Consider the following 17,787-nt stretch of genomic DNA (forward strand, 5'->3'; position numbering starts at 1 on the left):
GCTGATGCGCCAGGGAGGCAAAATAAGCTGATCCCTGGAGCCAGCATTACACTTCAGCCATTAACACCAGACAGAAGGATATCTACATCATCATATGGAAGGAAACGTAAATGGATGGAGACACATATGGATCACATTAGTTTACTGTAAAGCTACGTCTTAGTTGGTGCTTATCTGAGAGCCGAGTTCAAATCAGCATGAAGTTTTAACATCTACTCTCGTGTAATGGAAATCATGATGGAAGTAGATAAAACTCCGGACAGGAGAACAGCTGTGGATCCAAATACTGCCACTCAAAATGACTCCCTCTGATGCTTCCCCCAGAGTGATTCATTGAAACCCTTTTTAACATGACTACAGATAATCAGGTTTATACATTATAGGAGCGGTATTTAGATCTCCCACTATCCACATCATTACAAAGAACACATTATCATCACATTAATATTGATCTGAATTATTAAAATTATTAAACAGCTGGCAACTTTTTTTTAGCCCAATGGTGATAATTTGCTATACGTTGTTGCTTATGTTCCCACAGGAGATATGACAACTCCAAACACATCTAACAAGACCCAACAGACAAATGGAATAGGCAAGTGTAAAATAAGTGATAAGTTTACTGATAGAAAACACAGTTATTTAAAGTAGTACAGGTTTTAGAAAGCAAAGTAAATTCTTAAGTTGTTAACCAGAGTCAGGATTAACCATTAAATAACCATTAAATGAAATAAGAAATAACCATTTCGCGATTTGGGCATTTAAAATTTATCAAAGAATGAACAGATTTTGAAGATGCTGCTCAATCTGCGAATAGCAAAAAATGGGCATCAAGTGAAATACAAACTTTAATACAATATTTTTTACTGAATGGACATAAAATCAGTAAATTATATTTGAGATACACGTCATTGATTAATTATTGATGTATTTATTATTTATGCAGGAAGTTAACCCATTGAGACCGTGGCATCATTTGCACGGGGGCCGTGGTAAGCAATTTAGGAGGATAATGACCGCAAACATTCTTCAAGCGAGTTTGGAATGTTCTCACCTTGTAATTTAGAAAATACAGTTTTAGAGGAAAAAACGAACACATTTAAAATGGATTGTTTTATTCATATTATAAGAGTTCTGTATACACAGATTTAAACTGCAAAGCCACATGTCAATCCATGTTTGTCTAATCATTTTTTAAGCGAAAGAAAGAAAGAGAAAGAAAGAAAGAAAGAAAGAAAGAAAGAAAGAAAGAAAGAAAGAAAAGTATGCTTATTAAATGTTTCATATTCTCATAAATCGTTGGAAGGTCTGTACCACAACTTTTTAGAGAACAGGTTTTGCAGACCCCCGATCAGCACCAGACACTGCCACGCCTCTGGAATAAAGACAGAGACTGCCTTTTGACAACAAGAACACCTTCTTAAATGTTTTTTATTTTAGACGATGACAACTTTGATAAATTGGCATTTTCAAAAGAAACCGTATTGAGAGCTCCACTGGGATACTGAGCCTCATTGTAAAACATCGATTTGATTGTTTAGATAATAAAAGTGAAGTAAAATGAAAGTAGTTAATCAAATTAGATACATAAAGACATTTTAAAAAATCACAATTTAAAATTTAGAAACATACAAATCACTGAATTTTGTATTTGTTTTTGCAAGGCTTGCTGCTTGGGATTCAGAATAGCACTGAACTCACTTACTCGCACAGAAGCACTTCTTTGTTTGACAAAACTTGTTGCTGCTGCACGAAGAGAACATTTGTTTTCTTTGGGTACATTTTTCATTTAACCTTTCATTTCGTTCTTTGATAATTTGAAATGTTAATGTTAATTTTAATTGTTAAATGTTCAAATCATGAATTGTTATTTTTGTCTGTGATTAACCAAATCCTGACTCTGAGTGTAACATATATACTGTATCAGAAATTATATTTGAATCAGAATGTCCACAGCTCTGATTATTGGTGGTACATATGGACATTTTCATACCAGATTAAACCAACTCCAAAAACTAGGCTTTCTGGAAAACATGATTATTGTGTGTTTGGTGTAACTGCTCAAAAACAAAGAATGTATGTCTTCGCTGTGGAGCATATTGTATGTATTCTATTCACAAGATCAAGTCACTGTAATTACACTGGATTACATCTGTTTTAAACACATTGTGATCAGACTTTTATGTCAGTAGGTTATTAGTGAATTATAGAATCTGTTTGCACATATTTAACTGGATCTTACAATGAATCCCATTTGAATGTGGATCCCCCCAGGATCTGTTCCAGCTCCATACCTGGGTGCAGGGGTAGGATGTGGGGTCCTTGTGCTGCTGGTACTGCTGATAGGAGGAGTGCTGAAGTGGCTGCAATCCAAACGAGGTAGGGCACAGCATTCTTCACCATAATGGATACAAATGAAGTATGTTTAAATGATGGGGACTTCTTCATCTTGCTGTGTCAATTTATTAAGAACATAAGAAAGTTTACAAACGAGAGGAGGCCATTCAGCCCATCTTGCTCGTTTGGTGTGACCCTCAGTCATGTTCAATTCTATTTTAAAAGCATGATTCTTGGGTGAGTGTTTACTGCAGTCTTCCATTGTTCAGCCTTTGGTGAAAAATATACATCTTGATGTTTCTGATGCATAGTGTGTCATTAGCTGTTTCCATCCCATTCAAAGTAGGAAACTAATCTATTTGATACAATGCCATTCCAGGCCATGCTGTCCAGACTGATTCTGAATATGCTACGGTGGTAAGTCCTATATGTTACATGTGTCTCACACAATTTGCTTGCACATATACAGGTTATTTCTTATTTAAATGGATACAGTTCCATTATTTATCATTTTAGCCAAGCAAAATATACTGCTGGAGACACATCAAACTGGGCTGACTGATACATGTTTTTTCAGTATTTACCATCGCTGTGTGAACAATATAGGTTTATAAGATCATGCAAAGTTATAAAAACACACATAAAACATTGGATATAGAGAATCTCTGGTAATAATCCAGGTACTGTTATTATTACTGTTTTGTAAAGTTCATTTAGACCTTATGTAATGAGTTGAGCGATTTGAATTTGCTCCAGGAAAGGGTATTTTGACATGTTTGGGTTCCATTTACTAATGGCTACATTTGCCCTGTAAATAGGCTGTAGGTAAAAACTCTTAGTTGAGTAGGGTATAAATTGTATTGAAACCTTACAGCAGGTATGCAGTAGAGGAACTTTGAGAGTGTCTAATGCCTCATTCACACAACCTAAATAATGCATGATAATCACATGCTGAAAACACGACTGTGAACAAAGTGAATGATAATGACATGGTTTCAACACATTGCACATTGTTTAGGTATTATTTTTAGTAACGTGGATAGGGTATAATAAGAAGATATTGTGCAGCTACTGATATATATTTACAGATGGATAAAAGGCAGTTTACTTTTATTAGGTTGTATCTCTTTGTTTGGACAGTTTGTTTAGTATCGTTTCGCCACCCTGATCTCTCTCCAATCTGATAATTTATTGCAGAGTAAGCCTAAGCAGCCTTCAAAGCAACAGGACGACACACTCACATACTCAGAAATAAACACTGCCCGTGTCACCAAGAAGAAACCCAGCTCTGCACCTGATGAAGACAATGTAACATATGCAGCAGTTAAAACTTCCAGATACTGAAAACCACTGGGGAAAAATGAATGTTGTTTTGAAAAATACATGAATATTCAATGAATCAAAATGGTCTTTCTCTTTTATCTACGTACTCTCTACTTTCATACCTACCAGAACGATCATACAGAGTCCGGTCAGAGGGAGGCACTTTAGTTATTGTCCCAGAACTGACAAACCATTGGAGATATAAATAATCTAGGGGACTGTGGTGGAATGTGTCAAACAATAGAAGACACATTAATAGCACTTCCATCAATGCTGGGAGACAAACTTTTCTATGAAACCTTCTGCACAGGTTCTAGTGTTTAAAGAGCCAGTAGCATACTGTGTGTTTCCCTACAGGAGTGTGGGATTCTTAATCAAAGCTAACACACAATGCATTTCTTACTCAAAGCTAACACACAATGCATTTCTTATGGTCAATCATTCTGGGTGGTTCTGGGTTTCTGTTGCTCCAATATTACATTCTAATAATTTCTCTGTAAATCTTACCTGGCTTCGAGGATCCAGGACTGAACAACCTGCCTCATGCCAGCCCGACTTAACGGTACTCTAAATGACAAATCATGTGACAACATGACCTTTCAACTATGCCAGCCTCACTTACTCCAAATGACAAAGAGAGCGGGATTATCATTTCATTATTGTTTGAAAGCAAGATCAGTTCTGAATTCTCAATGAAGTGATTTAGTTTGCATTGAGGTGTGGTGTGAATGCAAAAGCGTCTAAAATTAGGTTAATTTTGCAACAAACCATATCTGAAAAGGTCCTAAAATGTTTAATATTTTTAAAGCAAAACTAGTTCAGTAAAATGAATAGAGCAATTCTTTTCACTTTTATGATATTCCTAGTCCTTCCTTGAATCATTCCTAGTCTATCATTTTATAGTCTGTATTTGTCAGGTTATAAAATGTATGTGAAGTTTGGTGGGCTCAACCTTATCCTCTATAAGCATTCATTATCAAGCAATTCTGTACAAATGCCAGTGTGCTCGACAGAGGCCCAGGACTGAATGTTCAGCTTGTAAGTTGTTTAGAATTGTAAATGGTATTCTTTCCTTTCAAAAGAACTTGATAACAGCTTTGAAATCCTTATCTGTTGTGTTGTGAATGGAATCGGTAATGATTCTTATTTACTGTTGTTCATGAGTTTCCTGTTCATACTGTAAAACAATTAGAAGTACTTCAATAAACAGCAGTGGGTTACACAGACCCCAGTTAGCAGCAGTGCTAAGTTACCTTACCTAAGATACAGAGGCAGTACATGATTAGTGTTCATGTGGGTCTGCTGAATCAGCCACATCTCTGAGCTACAGTCACTTCATCATGACTGTATGTATTTAACTTCATTGTTATAAAGTGTACAATATGCATTTGTGTGGTTGTGTTTTCTGTTATCTATGATCTCAACTTACTGTTTTTTTTTCATCGGGGCCAACACCACCGGACATGTTTTGTATTGATGGTCTTTTATCATTTCTGTTTTAAATACTGTGGTTTGCTTAAGTTAGATTCTCTGTCATTCTTGTCACCTCGCTACACATGCTAAAATTAAACACTGCATAACATTTGCAGACAACACAAAAATAGGAGGAGTGGCAAACACAGTTGCAGCAGCAAAGGTCATTCAAAATAATCTAGACAGCATTCAGAACTGTGCAGAACTGTATTTATATTTCATAGAGAATGGTGTAAAGTACTGCACGCAGGCAATAAAAATATCATATGGGAGATACTGAAATTGAAGAAGGAATCTATGAAAAAGATCTAGGAGTTTATATTGACTCAGAAAGGGCCATGGTTACTATGGAACACATATAGTAACCCATGTATGCTCTATCAAAAAACGTCATTGCCCAGACCTTTGACCTCTCCTAAAGGTCAAATGTAAAACTGGCTTTTAACTCCTGAGAGAGTACAGATAGGGTCATGGTATGCTCTAATGTTATAAGCCGTGACCTTTGACCGCTCCTTAAGGTTAAATGTAAAATTAGCTTTAAAGTTATAAAGCATCATGAGATAATGAACTAATGCAGTATTTGGGATTGAATCTGCTGTATAAAACTGATCTGTTGCTGACACTTGTGCTGCAATGCTACAGCTTGGTAACATTTACAATTGGTACTGAGCTTGGAAGCCATAAAACTGCCTGGCAGTTCTAGTTCTAATTGTAATTGGTGTTCACAGCAGTCACTCCAAAGGGGGCCCAATTAGACAACACTTAGACAGAGCCTCTTCAGCACAGCTCTGTATGTATTTCATGTCATTGTTATAAAGTTAATTGCTATTTGCTTTTTGTTTTCCTATTATCTCACACACATTACATATTCACTGCTTTTCATCAGGGCACACTGTAACCACCAAATAACATGTTGTGTGTTGATGGCCTCTTAACATTTCTATTTTAAATCCTGTGGTTTGCTGAAGCAGTGTTTTAACGCCTTTCTAAGCTTGCTAAAATGAACTCTGTACACGTCTCGCACAACCAGGCTATGTGCAGCACTGGCTCATGCGCTTGAAGAGTCCCAGCCCCCGGGTTCTCATGGGTTTCCATGCAATACGCTTAGCTGCACGCATAGTATGGATTCCCCTGTTGTTATGTCTGCTATGTTATCTCAAGCTTTCCAGCTGCACCTTACACACTGTCTCACAAAATATGTCCTGGAGGTCATTGTGGCACAGCAAAACTCAGAGGATTAGGATTGATTTGTAAACTGTGAAACTGTATTAAATGCTAATGTTTATAAGTCCTTGTGAACAGGCTGGCTGTAGGGGTGACATCAGGCCAGAAAGGAACACACACAGACAGGCAGTACTGGCAGGTGAAACTGAGACACTGCGGCGCTCAGTGCGCTTAATTGTAAAAATAAAAGGTTTAAACAAAAACAGCACAAGGCCATTGAGGCCAAAATAAATAGACAAACAAAACGGACTAACACTAAACAAACAGTGGACAAAGAGACAAACAAACATGGTGAGTCCGAACAAACACACAAGTATCGTGCTGGTCCTACCAGCACGCAATAGCAATTATTATTATTATTATTATTATTATTATTATTATTATTATTATTATTAACATAGCACACACATGAGCGGGGCACACTGCCACAGTAAATAAAACTCTATTTGTATTCCTGTTGGCATTTCTTGTAGTTTTCAAAGCTTTTGTTTCAATGATTTCTAATAAGTGAAGGTGAATATCCACGGTTTACTCTTTCACTGCTGTTATGCAATTTCTTTACTTTGACTTAAGTTTGGGGAGAAATCACATTTTACCCACAAGCTCATAAATAACTGTTGACTGGCTGCCACAGTGTTAGTGCTGGAGCTCAGCCTGCATGCTGAATGTTGATTTATTACACAGGGCTGCACTTGTATGAAAGGCCTCTATCCTGTTTTCCTGGCTACATAGAATGGTTGTGTCTTGTTCTCATTAAAGAAAAGGATCTTGGCTAAAATAAGACCCATGAAGATCTATTGAATTGACCTAATCAGCTGTGGATCTAAATGCCACTACCATTTAAATCATTAAAAATATGAATCTTACTGTGGAATATTGATAGTTAGTCCCCTGGGTTTTAGTTACGTTTTATTCCAGTTGAGTTATTGTAACATGATCCCTGGTACAGCTCCAATAGCTGAAGGGGTCATGGGTCATGGGGAGCCACGTCCTGCACAGATTCTAGTTCCCGCCCAGGCTAGCGTGAGCACCTTCTTGTACAGAAAAAATAAAGGAACACTTAATCAGAGTAAGTGTACGCGTGCCGTTTCTCTGAGTCAATAATTAGAAAGTTATTGAGTTTATCACATTTGGCGACGAGGAGTAAAAAAAAAAAAAAAAAAATTAAAAAAAAAAAAAAAAAAAAAAACATCTAGAAGCAGGCTACACTTCGGACGGCAATGGCGACTTTTGGAAGCATTGGAGAGTTTGATGAGAGCACTGACTGGACGGAGTATGTGGAACGGCTTGGACACTACTTCGCAGCAAATGATATTACTGATGGAGGTAAACAACGCTCCATATTTCTAAGTGTTTGCGGTTCGAAAACATACAGTCTCATCAGGAATTTGGTATCGCCATTGAAACCTACTGATAAGAGTTTTGCTGAACTGTGCTTAATTGTTAAACAGCATAAAAACCCTAAACCGTCAGAGATTGTGCAGACTTTTAAATTTCACAATAGGTTTCGGCAGCCAGGGGAATCTGTGGCAACTTATGTAGCCGAATTGAGACGGTTGTCTGAACATTGTGTTTTCGGGGAGATGCTGGATAGGATGCTGCGTGACAGGTTGGTATGCGGCTTGCAAGATGACCGCATTCAGCGCCGTTTGTTATCGGAAACCGCGTTGGATTTTAAGAAGGCTGTGGAGATTGCTCAAGCCATGGAGGCTGCTGCGCAACAAGCTCACGATCTTAAACCGACCGCCTCAACACCACCTGTGATTCACAAGGCGATTGCAGTTGGTTCTCCTGCGATAGACTGCAGACAGGGTGAAGGGAAAAATATGTGTTACCGCTGTGGACAGCCACATGCTGCAAGAGACTGTAGATTCAAGGACGCTGTTTGCCATAACTGCAATAAGAAGGGTCACATTGCAAAAGTGTGTCGCAGTAAAAATCAGCCACGCCAACACAGAGGGGGCTGGCAACCCAAGATGCCTAAAGCTACGCATAGCTTAGAAGGGGAGGTAGATGAAGACGAACCTGAAGTTGTTTACAGTATGCACCAAGCAAAAACAGAGAAAGTAGAGCCTATTTATGTGACTGTGAAGGCGCAAGGGGAAGAATTGCAAATGGAAGTTGATACAGGGGCGTCATTCACAGTTATCAGTGAGAGCACGTACAGAGGCACGTGGCATGGCAAACAGTTACCCCCACTCAGTAAGTCTGCCATCAAGCTGCGCACGTATACAGGAGAAGAAATTAAAGTCATAGGCATCATTGCAGTGGAAGTACAGTATAACCAGCAATCATGCACGCTACCAATACTGATAGTGTTTGGTAATGGACCTAGTTTGCTAGGACGGAACTGGCTGAAGAAGCTCAAGCTGGATTGGTCTAACTTGTATCATATGGGAACTACTAGTGTGCAAGACATTTTAAACAGATATGCAGTTGTGTTTCGGGATGAACTGGGAACTTTGAGAGGAACTAAGGCTGTCATTGAAGTGGACGGAAACGTTAAGCCCAGATTCTTCAAAGCCCGTACAGTACCGTATGCATTAAAAGAAAAAGTCAGTGCTGAACTGCAGAGATTGCAAAAGGCAGGCATCATTGAACCTGTTCAGTTTTCGAAGTGGGCTGCTCCTATTGTGCCAATTATGAAGCCAGATGGGTCAATACGTATTTGTGGCGATTATAAACTGACAGTGAACCAGGCCTCCAGACTGGATGCTTATCCAATTCCGCGAGTGGAAGATTTATTCTCCAACATTACAGGGGGGCAAGCCTTTACAAAGCTGGACCTGAGCCATGCCTACCAGCAGCTGCTCCTGGAGGACAGTTCTAAGGAAGTTTTGACCATCAACACGCACAAGGGGTTGTTCCGCTACACCAGGTTGCCTTTTGGGGTGTCATCAGCTCCAGGTATTTTCCAACGCACCCTGGAAAGCCTGCTAGCAGGTTTGCCCCACGTTCTCGTGTATCTGGATGACATCCTCATAACAGGTCCTGACCCGTCAAAACACATGCAAGTTTTGGAAGAAGTTTTGAAGCGGCTTGCTGATGCAGGATTGAGACTAAAAAAACAAAAGTGCATTTTCCTAGCGCCAGAGGTGCAGTATTTAGGTCACAAGATTGACGCAGAGGGCATACACCCAGCAGAGGAGAAGGTCCGGGCAATAGCGGAAGCTCCGACGCCCAAGAATACCACAGAGTTGAAGTCATTTTTAGGGATGGTAAACTATTACCATCGTTTTCTGCCAAATTTATCAACGCTGTTGGCACCATTGCATCATCTACTACAGAAGAAGGTGCCATGGTGTTGGAAACCACAGCAGGAGAAAGCTTTCCAGTCAGCAAAGAAGCTTTTGCTAACATCACAATTGTTAGTACATTTCGACTCCAAGAAACCATTGCTCCTGGCATGCGATGCATCACCCTATGGAGTGGGAGCAGTGTTATCGCACACCCTGCCTGATGGAAGTGAAAGACCAATAAGTTTTGCATCCCGCACTTTGGCTCCAGCTGAAAAAAACTATTCTCAGCTGGATAAAGAAGCCCTCGCCATTGTGTTTGGGGTAAAAAAGTTCCATCAGTACCTGTATGGACACCATTTCACTATTTGCTCGGACCACAAGCCCTTGATGAGCCTTTTCAGCGAGAGCAAGTTGATTCCACCGATGGCTTCAGGGAGAATTCAACGGTGGGCGTTATTGCTTGCTGGTTATGAGTATGAGATATGCTACAAGAGTGGAGAGACACACAGTAATGCTGATGGACTGAGTCGTTTGCCACTGAAGGATACACCCTCACATGTGCAAACACCAGGGGATGTGGTTTTGTTACTGGAAAACCTCTCCACTTTCCCTGTCAACCTAGGGCAAATACAGTCAGGAACCAGAAGAGACCCTATATTGTCGCGAGTCCTGACATACGTGAGAAGTGGATGGCCAGCAGAAGCCGAGATGGAAGATCTGAGGCCGTATTTTAGAAGGAAGGAGGAGTTAAGTATCCAAGACAATTGTTTACTTTGGGGAAACAGAGTCATTGTACCTCCGCAAAGCCAGGAGAAAGTTATTGCTGAACTTCATGAAGCACACCCGGGCATATCTCGCATGAAGAGCCTAGCAAGAAGTATGGTGTGGTGGCCTTGCATGGACCAAGCCTTGGAGAAAAAGGTTAGAGAATGTACCATTTGCCAGAGCACACGCCATGCACCGCCACCGGCACCGCTACACCCGTGGGAGTGGCCTGACAGACCGTGGGCCCGCCTGCATGTGGATTATGCAGGTCCATTTATGGGGAAGATGTTCTTGATCCTTATTGATGCCCACTCCAAGTGGATAGATGTTCATGTTATGTCTTCTGCTACTTCTCAAGCTACCATAAGTCAACTGCGGGTTACATTTGCAACGCATGGGCTGCCCGAGATGCTAGTGACAGATAATGGAACAGCATTTACTAGCGAAGAGTTCCAGCAGTTTTGTAAGAAAAATAGCATTAAGCATGTCAGAACATCACCTTACCACCCTGCATCCAATGGGCTAGCCGAAAGAGCCGTGCAGACGGTAAAGGAGGGGTTAAAGAAAATGAGGACTGGCACAATTGAAACCAAGTTGGCCAGGTTTTTGTTCCATTACAGAATCACACCTCAAACCACAACTGGGTCATCGCCGGCAGAATTACTGATGGGACGTAGACCACGATCGTGTTTTGATGTGCTGAGACCAGCAGTGGGAGGGAGAGTGAGAGCTGCGCAAGCTAAGCAGAAGTTTCAACATGATCAACACGCCAAAGTTCGCTTATTGAATGTAGGAGATACTGTTTATGTTCGAATGTTTGGAGTGGAGGATAAGTGGACACAAGGAACCATACTGGAGAAAGTGGGTCCAGTGTCATTCCAAGTGGAACTGACGGATGGGAGAGTGATTCGCCGTCATCAAGACCACCTAAGGAAATATCAGGCAGCGACCGTTCCACAATCTGAAAGACCAGAGGATGTCCAAGTTCCTTTGGGAGATGACTACAGCCCTAACCCAGTGCAGTTAGAGTTTTCAACAGAGGGGGTTCCAGTAGACCCAGAGCCAGCAGTAGATCCAGGGCCAGAACCAACATTAGCCCCGGCACCAGAGTTGCGCCGTTCACAAAGAGTGCGTAGAGCTCCACAGAAACTGGACTGTTAGTTTAGTTGTTCCTAGCTACGTAAGTGTTGAAAGTGAATGTAAGATAAAAACAAGACCAGTTTTAATCTGAGGTGGAGGGATGTGGAATATTGATAGTTAGTCCCCTGGGTTTTAGTTACGTTTTATTCCAGTTGAGTTATTGTAACATGATCCCTGGTACAGCTCCAATAGCTGAAGGGGTCATGGGTCATGGGGAGCCACGTCCTGCACAGATTCTAGTTCCCGCCCAGGCTAGCGTGAGCACCTTCTTGTACAGAAAAAATAAAGGAACACTGTTTATGTTCGAATGTTTGGAGTGGAGGATAAGTGGACACAAGGAACCATACTGGAGAAAGTGGGTCCAGTGTCATTCCAAGTGGAACTGACGGATGGGAGAGTGATTCGCCGTCATCAAGACCACCTAAGGAAATATCAGGCAGCGACCGTTCCACAATCTGAAAGACCAGAGGATGTCCAAGTTCCTTTGGGAGATGACTACAGCCCTAACCCAGTGCAGTTAGAGTTTTCAACAGAGGGGGTTCCAGTAGACCCAGAGCCAGCAGTAGATCCAGGGCCAGAACCAACATTAGCCCCGGCACCAGAGTTGCGCCGTTCACAAAGAGTGCGTAGAGCTCCACAGAAACTGGACTGTTAGTTTAGTTGTTCCTAGCTACGTAAGTGTTGAAAGTGAATGTAAGATAAAAACAAGACCAGTTTTAATCTGAGGTGGAGGGATGTGGAATATTGATAGTTAGTCCCCTGGGTTTTAGTTACGTTTTATTCCAGTTGAGTTATTGTAACATGATCCCTGGTACAGCTCCAATAGCTGAAGGGGTCATGGGTCATGGGGAGCCACGTCCTGCACAGATTCTAGTTCCCGCCCAGGCTAGCGTGAGCACCTTCTTGTACAGAAAAAATAAAGGAACACTTAATCAGAGTAAGTGTACGCGTGCCGTTTCTCTGAGTCAATAATTAGAAAGTTATTGAGTTTATCACACTTACGCATTTAAATATTTTCTCACACATAATAAGAACGAAAGACACTAACATGCACTGTTGCCCTTTTTTCATTTTTAAAAAGTTTTGGTATTTAAATTCACTGCTGTTCCGATCAGTTGAATATTCTCCATTGTCTCTTTTCCAATTAATCATAGTCGTTACTTACTGTAAACCAAGTGGTGAGTTGTGGAAACAGGAAATTAGCACTGTTACAACAGGGAGCATGAACTTGATACACTGCAGGGTGATTCATAATTCATACAACAATACCAGAGATGTATTATGATTTCCATCTTGCACACTGAACTTACAGCACAGAGCTGCAGAGTGCTGCTGACATTGCAGGGTTACTGTTAGCTTCATTGTTCAAACACGCTTTTTATTATTTACCACAGAGATGAAAGGGCTTTTCTTTTGTTTGTGTTTTTTAAAATTGTTTTGCATAATACAATATATTGATCTAAGTTGATGATTTATTATTATTCCTACTTGTCCAGTCGGCCTATACCACTGTGTGGCAGAGCAGGGCTCTGCCCTTAGAAATACTGGCAGGGATGGAGTTAAATTCTCCTCCCTGGCCAGGTTGATTGCGTCAGGTGGGAGCAATCAACCAATTAATTATTCAATTAGTAACCAGCCACGTGGCATAAAAGGAGGCCTCAGCCTCCCAGTAGGGAGAGTTCTAGCAGCAGCAGCAGCAGCAGCAGCAGCAGCAGCAGCAGCAGCAGCAGCAGCAGCAGCAGCAGCAGCAGCAGCGCTGTGCTGTGCTGTGCTGTGCTTGTTCAGTAAACCAGTGAAGGCAATGCCCAGCCTGGAAGCCGTATTTTTGTAAGTTTTGTTTTGTGCTTATTGTCTATTATTTCTGTTTAAAACCTTTTTGTTTGGCCCTCGTGCCGGTTTATTTTCTATTTTTTGTATATTAAAAGCTTTATTTTTGAACTTTCCACATTGTCTGCGTCTCCAGGTGGCGCTATCCCATTTCAGACACAAACTGTGGCAGGATGACAGAGGTTGAGACTTGGAGACAGTGTGGAAAGCTTTTCAATAGCTTTTAACCTGAAATAAGGTGCTTTTGCATGTTGTGAAAAACAGACTCTAAGAGTGTGGAATTTTTGCTTGTACAAGTATGTAAATGTAAAATGCCAGCGAGAGTCCTCTATAAACTACTGAAACTACATATACTGTCACTTAAATCTGTTGAATGTTTAAAACTGGCCCAGTTAGCATAAAGGGTTCAGCCATGCGAAATCTACAAAAATGACTGAGTTATAAACCAAAAAGGGGTAGCCCAGTAAAGATGTGCAGTAATGTAAAAAAGATACAATTAGGCAAACATACCCTCACTTGTTATTAATGACAAGGGCTTGTAACCAGGAGGTCCCCGGTTCAAATCCCACCTCAGCCACCGACTCATTGTGTGACCCTGAGCAAGTCACTTAACCTCCTTGTGCTCCGTCTTTCGGGTGAGACGTAATTGTAAGTGACTCTGCAGCTGATGCATAGTTCACACACCCGAGTCTCTGTAAGTCGCCTTGGATGAAGGCGTCTGCTAAATAAACAAACAAATAAATAATAAATAATGACGCTACTCGTTCCTACTGTAATAACAATGAGGGCCAAGCTTGCCCCAGTTGTTTTCTTGTTTCATTTTTAAATCACATCTTTACAGGGCTGCCCTTTCTGATAACTTGGCTGTTTTTAGTACTTGTGTTGCACCTCCAGTCAGGACCAGATCAAAATGTGCTACTACTGAGTTTCATTAAACAAATAAAATGGAGACCCCTAGTTTTCTATATAATTGATTTTAATAATTAACTTATTAAATATTATCTACATTCCCTCTAGAAACACACAATAACTTCTGTATAGTGCATCAATATACTAGTTTGATATTTATTTATTTGTTTGTTTTTGAGCACTTTTTCTCTCAGGAGCCTGTCGTGTGGGGAGAGTCCTGTCCTCCATCCGTGTGCTCATCAAACCACCTTCTTAAAAATCTTTTTAGGCTTGTGGTCCCTGTAGTATACAGCCCTTGTTAGTTAGTAAAGAAAATATTATACTTCAAAATCTAATTTTTTCTGTTTGTTATCTTTGTGTGACATAAAGAACCCTTTGCCTACATTTGGCAGGGGCAAACCTTCATGAACGTATCCTTATTCCTTCATTTATTTGAAAGGGGACTGTAAGCGGGGCAGAGCAGTTATAACCATCTTATTTACCACTGGAGTTCCCCCTACTCCTTACAAATCCAGTTGGTGAAGTGGTTGAAGAGTTGTTTGCCCTGGTGTTTAAGGGTGTATTTTAGCCAGGGGTCACATATAGAATTGATCTTAATCATTCACTTACTAAATAATGTCTGCATTCCCTCTAGAAACATACACAGTAGCTTCTGTAGAGCACATTCATTTAAAATACATACTACTAAGTATCAAACTATGTCTAAACGTAGCAAGAGTCAGAAATTAGAATTATTTTGCTCTACAGACCCTTGTGGCCATATAAGATTATAGTGCCGCTATAGTTTCTATGATAAATTCTGATTTTCAACCATGAATATCTCAGTAATGGTGAGGGGTATAGTGATATCCTTTGGAACATGAACACTTTGTGACATTGTCTCTAAATCTTTAAACACTCTTTCAATAGGATTTGTATTTGAAAAAAATAAAAGGGGGTAAAATGTTAACATTTCCAATGTACTATCTGAATTAAAATGCCATCTTTCAGCAGATCTGGAGGAAAAACTTATAACAGCTACAGCTATAGTACTCGGCAATGAGATAGCAGTCTCTACTGACTTAACTCCCTATGGTGATTCAAACTTGACTGGATTTGTAGCTTTAGAGTTATTTGGATTTTAATGTTGTTTTTTGTGGCGTGCACATTTGAGCGTTTGGGAGGTGGCAGTTCTTCCATCAGGTCCGCTCAGAAAGAAACACGCCCTTCATAACCCAAGGCACTGTGTGAGAATACTGCCGCTCGACTGGGATATTTGTATCTGAGTTTACTGATCCTGTTTACACACCGTTGCTGCCTAACCCTAACCCTATAATACAAGGCACTGTGTGTTAACATGCCGCTCGATGGGGGATATCAGCTCTCTATAGCCGACCTCCTGGAACTCATTCCCGGCCGCAGGCCTCCCGGTGCAGACTTCCATCCCTATTCATTTCTAGGGCTGTGCTGATACTCCTACTCGGAATTGCTTTTAAGAAGAATTTACCAGCAGGTATTCAATAAACCCATTCATTAACGTGTTGACTTCAAAACAAGAAAACCTGCCCTTCGCTCACGTTTACAATCAAGTCCTAATCAATTAGAATCAACTTCTGCATTGCTTGTTTTAAAAGCTGATTGGAAGATTATTTTCCTCTCATCCAGGACGCTGACATTTGTACTGCTGTACCTTTGAACCAAGAGTGTAAACTGACTCCACTTCAAAACCGCCTTCAATTATCAGTGTATATGATGTGCTAGATATTGTGTATCTGAGTTTACTGATCCTATTAACACACCGTTGCTCCCTGTCATCTTTCTTTTTTTATTAATATTTTTTATATATTTTCAAAAAATAACATGACATCAGTATTAAACTACTAACATTAATTCACATAAACATTCATACACATGTTAGTACATTTAAGAAAACTCCCTCATCCCCATCCGATACAGCCTAAAGAAATGAGGTTGAAATAAAAAGTCAAATCTAAACACATTTAAATCACAACATAGTTACTGCCACACAGCACATTGTGTTAAGAGCCATCACACTCACATTGTGTTAACCCAGGCCTAGAGATTGTTACACATTGATTGCCATATTTTTAGTTGCAGTGTTTAGATGACACCAATGAGAGAGTGTGAAAGGCTCAAAGTATTTGTTTATCACTCTTGATCGTCTGTTGCCACATTGGTATTCGTCTGATTATGCCAGAAATATACAGTACATGCATAACGGAAACGCGCATTTCTATTGCGCATGAGTTCCCATTGCTGTATTATAATCTCATAGTGTGCACTGTTACATTTAGTTGTGTTACAGATTGAGGAACTGTATAGTGTTTGACAAATTAATTGAACAGCGTTCTAATATGCCTTGGAATGTGAAATCAATCATGATATGTATGTTTTATATCTTTCATACACTTTTTTTGATGAGTACATTTTAATGTTAATTTTCTTATTTGTAAAATGATTAATTTGTTTTTCAGTTTTTGCACTTGGAGACGTGCTGCTGGTTTTGACAGGTATGTGTGTCTCTGACATGTTCACATAATAAGATACAATGATTTAATGCTTGATTACATTAGATATAAATAACATTTAGAGTGAAATTAACAAAGACATTTACTTTACCTAGGGTCAATTTCAAATAACTACATGCCATAAACATGTGTTTATAAAATGAATGACAGATTTAGTAGCATTTGCAAAGATGGCTTCTTTTCATTGTATGTATACATTTCAAAGCTGTATTTCTAGTGCTTGGTATTATTAGAATTATTACTTAACACCTACAGTATAATATAAATGCAGTTGATATGCTACAGTTGTAATTAGTGGTTAAACACATAATTCAATAAGACACTTTTCCTATGTACTTATTTGCTTTAAACATTTTCTCTTTCATATGCCATTTTTTTTTTAAAAATGATTACAGAGCAACTTCATACAGCAATGATTAAAATTGGGAAAACGACTGCAGTGGAAGGGGAGAGCATTGAATTCCTATGTTTAGTATCAGCTGTGCACACAGAACAATCAAAGAACAAGGAGAATTGGTACCATTTGTATAAAAACAGAGAGAAGATCAGCTCACTGCCAGAGCCTGGAGGAATGGCAGCTGTCACATTTATAAAACAAGACATCAGAAAGAATGACACTGGAAACTATACCTGCATGTATGGAAACGAGAATCCAGGAGATGTGAAAAACATCAGCCATGGTTCTTCAGTTTATCTCAGTGTACAAGGTAAGTACAGCACCAAACAATGAGGAAACACCTGAATAACTTTTTTTGTGAAAGAAATCAACTGATTATTTTTTTTTAATAGCACAGAAAAAATGAAAATGCCTTTTATCATCAACTATAACTAAAAATAAATGTCAAACCCAGGACTAGATAAGGTGTTTTTTAATATGGTTCCGGTTACGATCAAAGAGAAAAAAGGGTCCGCACACCAAAGTAGACAAGGTGCAAGTTCACAAGGCTGAAGCCATCAGTTAATATAGAAAAAGAGAAAACCACACCCTCAATTGCAATCCAAATATATATATCTTTAATTCA

General features: G+C 39.8%; 1 protein-coding gene across 1 annotated transcript; it reads left to right on the forward strand.

Annotated features, from left to right (window-relative positions):
• The first annotated feature begins 7,231 nt into the window (after window positions 1-7,231).
• Window positions 7,232-11,787, forward strand: LOC131723013 (uncharacterized protein K02A2.6-like). Its single transcript, XM_059016267.1, has one exon. It carries the CDS (start codon window positions 7,578-7,580, stop codon window positions 11,520-11,522), a length of 3,945 nt encoding a protein of 1,314 aa, XP_058872250.1. The 5' UTR covers window positions 7,232-7,577; the 3' UTR covers window positions 11,523-11,787.
• The last annotated feature ends 6,000 nt before the right edge of the window (window positions 11,788-17,787 follow it).

The sequence above is a fragment of the Acipenser ruthenus genome, chromosome 52 (genome assembly GCF_902713425.1).
Source record: "Acipenser ruthenus chromosome 52, fAciRut3.2 maternal haplotype, whole genome shotgun sequence".
NCBI lineage: Eukaryota > Metazoa > Chordata > Actinopteri > Acipenseriformes > Acipenseridae > Acipenser > Acipenser ruthenus.

What these genes read in the sequence shown, in the direction of transcription:
- LOC131723013 (XM_059016267.1), top strand. Translation starts at nt 7,578, where the DNA reads ATGGCGACTTTTGGAAGCATTGGAGAGTTTGATGAGAGCACTGACTGG.